General features: G+C 35.4%; 1 protein-coding gene across 2 annotated transcripts; it reads left to right on the top strand.

Annotated features, from left to right (window-relative positions):
- The first annotated feature begins 5,182 nt into the window (after positions 1-5,182).
- On the top strand, positions 5,183-9,153 carry LOC145043526 (Transducin/WD40 repeat-like superfamily protein). Of its 2 annotated transcripts, XM_078992212.1 has the most exons (6): positions 5,183-5,450; positions 5,558-5,602; positions 5,688-5,786; positions 6,489-7,585; positions 7,688-7,937; positions 8,764-9,153. In XM_078992212.1, exons 2-6 carry the CDS (start codon positions 5,584-5,586, stop codon positions 8,994-8,996), a joined length of 1,698 nt encoding a protein of 565 aa, XP_078848338.1. In that variant the 5' UTR covers positions 5,183-5,450; positions 5,558-5,583; the 3' UTR covers positions 8,997-9,153. The 2 variants fall into 2 exon arrangements, with proteins under 2 accessions (XP_078848338.1, XP_078848337.1); XM_078992211.1 differs by having other exon boundaries at positions 5,183-5,602.
- The last annotated feature ends 1,066 nt before the right edge of the window (positions 9,154-10,219 follow it).

Below are 10,219 nucleotides of genomic sequence, written 5' to 3'. Positions count from 1 at the left end.
TGACTTTGTATGATGAAGTTATGATTTTTCTAAGTTTTGACTTAGTAGTATGCAGCCCAAAACTCGAAATTTAGATCAAGTGATTTCTAGCCGAAACAATCTAAACGATAATCGAAGATCTTGTTGATAGTAGCTCAACAGTAAAAAGACAGATGAAAACGGACGTCGGATGAAGAAGTTATGAATTTTTAACAGACTTTTCCTGTCCCGGCCCGTTAAAAATAATATTAATATAATATTAAAAATAAAGTCAAAATTAGCTGATGGAGTCTAAACGAAAATTGTAGAGCATAATTTCACCTACGCGTGGATATAAAGAATGTCAAAAACGGAGTTCGTATGCGAAAGATATGAATTTCTGAAGTTCAGAGCACAAACTTCGAGACCTAACTATGTTCATGACGTGAACACAGTGTTCACGACGTGAACTCAGTGAATGACGCATTTCGAGCCTAAAAGACACCCGAAAATCCTAGGGGATGACCATGATCAAAACTCACGACGTGAACAATCCTGGTTCACGACGTAAATGTCGAATTTGCACCCTATAAATAGAAACTGAAGGTTGTCGTATCTTGTTTACAATCTCAGTTTCCTTTCACTTTCTACTCTCCTTTTAGCCTACTTTTAACCCCCCGAAGTCCCGGTATTATCCCCAACTCCTGAAGTCCGAGAGCCCCGAAGATCCCGAGAAAAAGAGTTTTTGAGCCAAAACTCTGCCCGTGTAGAGCCCGGTCTTTGGGAAAACATCCTGGTTTTTATCGGAAACGATCGTTTTAAGAGACGAGGTGCTGCTCGATTATCGTCTTATCAAGTGAGTGTGTAGTTATTTTCATCTTACACATAGATATGAAGTATTTTCTATAAAATATGTGCTATGTATAATCATATTGTTTGTTTATTTCATATGAATGTTGAATGAATTTTAATACATGTTTTAAACTGTATATGTATTTTTATCTACAAAAATGTTGGGTAAAACATGGGTAGATAGTTGATGTGTGATGAAATAAAATGATGAGAGGCCTCAATGTTATTGTGATCCAGTCATCTAGCGGAGTATGGATGACGAACACAGACTTTTCTAGATAGTCCTGTGGAACGCTGACAGGCTCACAACCTGTAGGTGTTAATGAACTTAGGTGTTAATTTGTTGTACTCCATCCCCCACATGGTTGCCTTATTTGACATAAATTTATGGAAAACCCCCAAAGCAGTGTTGTCACCCTAATGAAAATCCTTAGACTAGGTCCCTTGTGATAAGTGTTTAGGGACGTAAAATGAGGATAACGGGAATGGGTAATCAGGGTTATTATTGGTTGATAAAATTAATAAATTTATTTTGGATTGATAAATTTATTATTGGGTGATGAAATTAATAAATTTATTTTTGGTTGATGAAAATTAATAAATTTATTATTTGTGGGTTGAAAACTCTATATGCACTTAGCTTTCTGTATTACAGGTAGTGGACCCCGAGCGTAGTTTGGAGGTTGAAGAGGGATTTTTGAATTATAAGCAAGTAGTTGTAAATACCTGTTGTAAGGCTTATAATTTATTGTTTATGCTTTTGGTCTGTTTCAGAACATGACATCCCGATGTTGATATATAATGAAAAAAATTATTTCTTTAAGAAATGTTTGGTTAAATTCTTATTATATTCTTTTTGGGAACGAATTCCGCAACATCTTTTGGAAAATTACTCTGATTTTATTTTAAAAGCATAAACTAAATCGGTCTTTTCTGGCCAACAAAATTGGGGATGTCACACACAAAGTATGTTTAAGAACTTAAATCATGTATTAACCCTCATCCATGCATGCAAAGACATAAAGTTTATAACTTTATGGTTTAGGACATCTTTAAAGACATGGATCTATGTTTTGGACGTTAAGACTTAATGGATTAAGTCACAAGGGAAGTTCTAAGGAAACTGAACAGCACACTGGGCGTACCCCCTGGTACCTTGTGCGTACTGGGTCAACCTCCCTAACGCGGTCAAGACCAGCGTACGTGCCAGATACGTCGTGCGTATGCATACATAATGGATAACGAGCTTTTTGGGACTTAGGTGATTAGGCCTAGATTTATTAGGCCTCATGACCCATTGTGGAGTAAGGTTCCTGGGCCTAGACCTAGGATATATGGTATTTGGCCTTAATGGGCCTTATTGGGCCTTGAAACTTAACTGGATGGACGTACGCTTTAATTTAATTAGGAGTTGGGCCTTGAGAGAAAGAGGCCTAATAGACCAAGGATTAGGAAACCTCGCATTGGGCCATGAATTAGAACTTTAGGCCACAAGGGAGTTCTATTTAGACCCAATGATCGATTAGGGAATTTATTATGCTTTAGGGAAAGCAGTTACGAGCCAGCTGAGGAGTACGATTTCGGCATGCGCAGTGAGGTGAGTCTCCCTTCGTAGACTCGTGGGTCGAAGGCACCAATCCCGACCACTAGTATTTATATGACTTAGTAATTGTCTTCGTGATAATTATTAAGGTGGTATGTATTGCTTGATGCTTATGTGTGATATACATGATTTATGTGGTAGTGGTAGGGTGAAATAGATCCTGTAATCGGTTAGAATAAAACCAATGGGTAGGTCGGGCACCCAGGTATGCTTGACAGGGGTAGGTCGGACACCTCGGGACGTCTGACATGGGTAGATTGAGCACCCAGGTATGTTCAACAGGGTAGGTCGGGCACCCATATATGTTTAACAATATGTTTATGATTTGTATGTGGTGTGGTGGGGAAAACTCACTAAACTTCGTGCTTACGGTTTTCAGTTTTGGTTTAAGGTATTTCCAGCTCGAAGGGGAAAGGACCAGCTTGATTGCACCGCATCACACAATGATTTTCCACATTTGATTTTGGGATTATGACTCCCATGATGATTTCATATGTATCGTTGATTTGCACAACTAGACTATTTATGTTTATATGGTTTTGGGAAAAACAATATGGTTTATGTTATTGATTGATCAATTTAAAAATGAAATTTTCGGGTTGTATTTTTAAGAGTGTTAAAAATTGTGTAATACACAAGTTGATTAAAAAATTAAATATTAAAATATAAACATTATTTTTTTTAAATAAAATTTTGATATAATGAATGAAAAAACATATTAATTACAATTACTATCACATTTATTATATTTAATACTTAGGCTAATGCCATAAAAACCATCAAAATTTCAAGAAATGTTCGGTTATATCCTAAGTCCATTTTTATGTCCACAAAAATCGCATATTTCGGCAAAAAATGTCATAATTGCCCTATTTTTCGATTTTACCCTTCTATGGCATTAGGGGATGTTTGGTTACAGATCGACACATGTTAAGGGATGTTTGGCATTAGGCGATGTCGAAACGAAGTTGGGCACTGTCTGCAACTTCTGACGACCTGTAACTTCCGGCGACCCTTCCTGGTCCTTCTCTTGTCGTCGGCTACCCCCAATCGAGGGGAAAAGGAAGCAGCGACGGGGTAGATCAGAGAAGACGAACGGAAGGCTGCCAAGCAGATCGTGAGGAGGGAAAATGAGTTGGTCTTCGGTGAGCTCCCCTTGGTTTCCTCGTCCTCGTCTCCTGCAGCAATCGAACCGAAAAGGACGCAACAACAACAGCCATCCAATGCATAGCACCATTGGTGCTTAATATGACTAAAAAAAGAATGAGAACATAAATGACAACAAAGGGGTTGTATTGGTGCTTGACAAACCAAAAGTAGGAAGGGTTGAAGTTAGCAGCTGGTGGTGGTAGTAACAGGACGGAGATGGTGGCGGAGCAAGGTGTAAGTAGGCGTCTCTGGCGAGCCCTTCATGGCTCGTTCTTCGTGGTTGGCAGTTGTCAGAATGAAGAAAAGGGGAAGCAACAAATTGAGGGCTTTTTGGTTGGAAATTAATGAAGAAGGAAGAAGGTTGAGGGGCTGCTAAATGTGACTGGAACGGAGGTGGCAGCCCTCCCTTTCTTCCTTGGTTTACCGACAATGGAAGGAAAAGAATTAGCAAACCAAACACACTTTAATCCTATAACCAAACATCCCCTAATGTCATAGAATGGTAAAATCGAAAAAGAGGGCAATTATAATAATTTTTGCCTAAATGTGCGGTTTTTATGGATATAAAAATGAACTTAGGATATAACCGAACATTTCTTGAAATTTTGAGGGTTTTTATAGCATTAATCGTTTAATACTTACATATATAAATATACAAGAATTATGTGATTTTTTAATTTTAAAATTTGCAAAAACCTAGAAATTAACATGTGAATATTATTTATTTCAAAAGTATCATAAAATGAAAACTCAAAAGAAATTGACAAATGGCAAAATGAATATTCATTTATTTATTATAGTTGATTTGATGATTTTTATTTAAAAAAAAAATTGTATCGTTCAAATTTATTCTTGAATTTTTTGAAATAAGAAATGTATTCTCTCTCTCTCTCTCTCTCTCTATATATATATATATATATATATATATATATATATATATATATATATATATATATATATATATATATATATATATATATGTGTGTGTGTGTACCCACACAATATTAGAGCTTAAAATCAAATATTTGATTAAAAACCATGATGTTAAACATTTTGAGATAAATTTTAAAAATAAATAGCAATAATTTCTTTAAAACGAAATGGAAAAAAATACTATAAAATTTGAAGAATACGTCCGAAATAAAACATTGAAGAGAAATAATCCATTCTCTAAAATTGAAAAAAAAATGTTATTTTCTCAAAAAAAACTCATTTAAAATGATTAGTTTACTCTATTTCCCATTTTACATTTATAAAATTTCCCGTTTTATATTTATAAAATTATTAAATATACAAACATTAAGGTGTTGTTTGTTTTTTTTAAACGAAAATGTCTGAAGTCTGTTGACTACCTCTGCAACCCTCTATAGCATGTAGTAGCAGAAGAGGGGACAAAACGACTGCAACATCTAATAAAAAATTTGATTGTTTTTTAATATGTGCAAACTGCTACAATAAATTAAAAACAATGTGTGAAGAAGTTTGAAGTAGAATAAGAGTTTTTAAGTTGCTAATGACCAAGTGCCCGCACTAGGAATTGGTTTTTTAAAAAAAACACAAATCTTGTTTTTAAATCTTTTTGAAGAGGTAGAATGAATTATAAATGCTAAAAAGGTTCAAATCGAAATCACAATTCACGTTTCTAGCCCAAAACGAAGCCGAGAGAACCTGCGCTCAAAACAGCGGTATTCAATTCAACCTCCATCGATCAAATTCGATTATCCTCTCTACTCCGTTCTTCCGGCGATGTTAACAGTCCGAAGCCAACCCCAAAACACTTCTTTCTATCCGCTAATGCCCTTGTGGAATATATCCTACTAATATCGACCAAACTCTCTGCACGCACTGTATTAGGGTTCTTCCGTTAATCTACCACTTGCCCTCCAAGGTCAAATTCTTCATTCTTCACTCCTTTCACCTTCGCTTAAAGCTTCTTGCTTCCCCTTGCGCATTTACACCTTCAATGCAAGCTGACACCCCCTTTCAAATTAACAGTTTCTAGCTAGTTATCAACGAACGCCATGAATGCCACAATTATAGGTATTATTATTAATCCCTTCTTTTCTAGCATAAGGAGTTTGTGGGTTTTGTGTTTGATCGGTTTATTGTTTTTGTTGGGGAAAAGATCCGTTGCAGGGGGATTTCCCAGAAGTGATAGAAGAGTATTTGGAACATGGTATCATGAAATGCATAGCTTTTAATCGCAGGGGAACTCTTCTTGCTGGTAATTATCCACACTCCTTGTCTTTGATACTCCATTATCTTACACTTCGTTTGTTTAAACAAATATGTTAAGTGCTAAACTGCTAATTGATAGTTAAACGAGTAAAATAACTCTCTACTTTGCAAACCCTACATACCCTGAGTTCTATGCAAGTCCTGCCATGATTTTGTCGACCAAATTCAGTACAAGTCATGATTAATGGTGATTACATTCGGCTATTAGATTTGTTAGCATGAAATTTGGTCAAGCATTGTCATTTTATACTTCTGCTGAACATTTCTTTTTTCAAATTTGTCATTAAGGTTACAAAACTCTTGTGTTAAGAAAGTGGTTACTGATTTACTGCTGAACATTTTCTTGTTGACTTATTACAATGAGAACGACTTAATAGAAAAAGTCAGAGAAACAAAGGCTTTCCTCATTTAACCTCAACTTTTTACATATTTTTCCTCATTTAAATTTTTCTTTCCACTTACTGTGCCCTCATTTTCTTGAATATTTTTACACATCATGTATCTAAACAACACAATGCTGTAATACAAATAAATGAAAGTAAGATTACATCCCCATTTCTTGCTATAATTGGACAGATTCTTTACACTGCAATTCTGTAAACAAGTCAATCAAATTACATCCCCATTTCTTGCATTGATTCAACTCTTTTACTAATTTCATGAAATACCCATAATACCCTTCTTCCAGCCGGATGTTCCGATGGAAGCTGTGTAATTTGGGACTTTGAAACCCGAGGAATCGCAAAAGAGCTCCGCGATAAAGACTGTGTTGCAGCCATCACCAGTGTCTGCTGGTCAAAATCCGGTCGCCACATCCTCATATCCGCCGCCGATAAATCCTTAAATCTCTGGGATGTCATGAAAGGAGACAAAATTTACCGAACTACCCTTCAACAAACACCACTACAAGCCCGCCTACACCCCGGCGGCGGTTCACCGGAATCCACTCTCTGCCTCGTTTGCCCTTTCTCCTCCGCTCCCATGATCGTCAATCTCCAAACCGAAACCACCACAACACTTCCAATTTCATTCTCTGGCGGCACCACCACCGCCACCACCGGAGCTCCACCACGAAACAAATTCTCCGACGGGTCCGCACATTACACGCCAACCGCCGCCTGTTTCAACAAACACGGGGATTTAGTTTATGTCGGGAATTCAATCGGAGAAATTCTTATAATCGATCACAACAAGAATCTTGTTCGCGGGGTGGTGGCGGTTTCCGGTGGGGCGGTGATAAAGAACATAGTGTTCAGTCGGGACGGTCGCCACCTTCTCATAAACTCAAGCGACCGGACAATTCGTGTATATGAAAACCTCTTACCCTTAAAAGATTCACTCAAATCCCTCAATGAGATGATCTTTGATAACACTCTTGATGAGGGTGAAATCGTAAAAAGCGCAGGGGTGAAAAGTTTGTTGCTTTTCCGGGAGTTTCAAGATTCGATCACGCGAGTGCATTGGAAGGCTCCGTGTTTTAGTGGTGATGGGGAGTGGGTGGTGGGTGGGTCTGCTAGTAAAGGGGAGCATAAGATTTATATATGGGATAGGGCTGGACATTTGGTGAAGATTCTAGAAGGTCCAAAAGAAGCTTTGATGGATTTGGCATGGCATCCGGTTCATCCAATGGTTGTATCCGTTTCTTTAACGGGTTTGGTTTATATTTGGGCTAAAGATTATACAGAAAATTGGAGTGCATTTGCTCCGGATTTTAAAGAACTTGAGGAGAATGAAGAGTATGTGGAAAGAGAAGATGAGTTTGATTTGATGCCTGAAACCGAAAAGGTAAAATGGATTACTTGTTGTGTGTACTTTTATCATATGAAACAGCATATGAGTTTGATATAAATATATCAAGTATGACAATTGACAATTGACAATTGATAGGTGAAAGATTTGGAAACGAATGAAGATGATGAAGTTGACATTACAACTGTGGAGAAAGACTCTGCATTTAGTGATTCCGATCTCTCTCAAGAGGAACTCCGATTCTTACCCGCGGATCCGTTTCCGGATGTTTCCGAGCAGCAGGAGAAACACACCGCAAGTAATTCCAAACTCGGTGATAGCAAGAATTCTGATTCCCCTCTTTCAGAAGAAACCGGGGCAATGAATCATGATTCCAGTCAAATCGAAGGTAATTTCAATTTCAATGCAAGAAATTGAAATTGAAATTTGGGCTACACACTTTCACTTATTTCCATTCCGTTATTTTACTTTCAATTTTTTTGTCCATTTTTGATTTTTGAAGTCTTTGTTCGTCAACTTTGACCTTAAATGTTTTTGCTTTTTTGATATATATGATATTTGATGCAAAATTATATGGATGGATTGTGTTTTAAATATCTTCTCATTGTTACAAGTTTCTTCAAGTGATATATAACACAGGTAAAAATATTTAAGGTCAAAGTTGAAGAATAAAGACGTTAAAAGTCAAAAAAGTGGACAATATTTGTGCGACAAATGAAGTATAAAATTATACTGAAAATCAACCCAAATTTTTTATATCGTTAGATTTTTGAAAAAAACAACCTAAAAGACCTTATATTTTGTGTTTTTTCCGGATTAAACCTTTACTTTAGTTTTTCCCTGAAAAAGATCTTGTATTTTTTTCAAAAAAAACCCTCAAATTTTTTAGTTTTTTCCGAAAAAAAACCCTCTCGTTTTACAGGTTTTTTGGAAAAAAAATGACTGAAAGGGTAGGATAAAAAAATGAAAAAAATGCAAGGTCTTTGTCAAGAAAATAATAAAATCAAGGTTTAATCTGGAAAAAAAAAACACAAAATATATGGTCTTTTATGAGATTAACCCAAAAAACAATGAAGTAGGATGCTTTAATAAATGAAGAAGTGTAAGTATGTTGCTATTTCTTGTATTTAATACAAAAGTCAAATATGTAAAAAGGTTAGGACTTAAATGAGTTGGCATTATCTTAGTATGGCTTTGTGATTCCTTTGATGCAGGAATGGAGAATTCCGGTGGTGAAGATGGGGGAATGACATATTTGAAGAGAAGGCGAAAGCCGTCTGAGAAGGTGTTGGAATTGCAAGCACAGAAAGTTAGGAAACCGTTGCCGAAAGCGAAAGGTGGTTTGGGTAAATCATCAAAAACAAAAAGTAGAATTGGGAATGGAATTGGAATTGAACAAGAACAGGATATGAATAACTTTGGGGATGAGTTTGGGATTGATGATTAGTTAAAAGGGAATGTAATAAGCTAATAATCAACAACTTATTGTAGTTTAAAGATTGGACTTGGTTTTATGTAGTGGTATCAACCACACGAAAGCTTTTTAATGCTGTTTTTTCATAAAAAAGCGCAAAAAAAAATGCATCGTATCTTCCATAACATAACGGGTGACATTTTTCAATTTCCTTTTTTATGAGATGTTTGTATATGGTGTTTAGTAACAACTAGCAATTGAGCCTGCGTTTTACTGCTGGTTTTTAAGTTTTTTTGTTGCGCATTAGTAGTAAGAATTGATTAAACTAGTGATATTTTACAATGTTATAAGTTGAAGGGGGGGGGGGGGGGGGGGGGGGGGGGGGTAAAAGTAACATTTTAAGAAATAGATTGTGTGGAAACTTATATAGTCCAGGGAGTAAACACTAAAGTCTAGAAAACATAAGAAGTAAAAGTGATTTGACAAAGTTCAAGGTGGAGGGGATGAAAGTGAAAGTCTAGAAAATAACAAGGTAAATGTCATTTTAAAAGGTAAAATGTCGAAAAAAAATCATTTTACAAAACAGAGTCGTGACAAATTATATAAAGTTGAAGAATTATGGTTGCAGTTTACGTATTGATATATATTTGTACTAACATTTAAAAAAAATAGATTGGCTGAAAATGTATTTTACAAAGCAAATGAAGGAAAATCATATTTTAAACACCAACGTCTAAAAAACGAAAAGTTAAAGATAGAGAAGATAAAAATGACATTTTAAAAAGTCATGGGATGGAAAATATAATCTTACAAAAAAGAAGGGTTACAAGTGATGGATGATATATAGGTGAGGGATTAAACTTGAATGTAACACATTAATATACTTGTAAACTATGCATATCAACATGGAACTGCTAACAATTTGAAAACAAAAAAACTTTATTTAAAAGAAAACTTATCTTATAGCTTTTTCAAATTTCAGAGAGTTTTTTGGTTTGAAAAAAAAAATATGAATAAGCCGCTCTTGTGGATGCTCAAAGAAAAAAATCATTATATCTCTCGTAATAAGTGAGGTTAAAAAAAAAAAAAAATTATGATACTTTTTTGGTATGTTTAGTTATAATTGGTAAAACAAAAATAAACTCACAAACATTTTTTAAAAACTTTATTAAAAAAATATTTCTTATAGCCTTTTCGATTTTCAAAGAGTTTTTTTGTTTGAAAAAGAAAACACGAATAAGCTCGTATTGTGGACA

This window comes from Lactuca saligna, chromosome 4 (assembly GCF_052625555.1).
Source record: "Lactuca saligna cultivar CGN05327 chromosome 4, ASM5262555v1, whole genome shotgun sequence".
Classification (NCBI taxonomy): domain Eukaryota; kingdom Viridiplantae; phylum Streptophyta; class Magnoliopsida; order Asterales; family Asteraceae; genus Lactuca; species Lactuca saligna.
The sequence above is the reverse complement of the archived record's forward strand: the minus strand, read 5'-3'. Positions and strand labels throughout refer to the sequence as shown.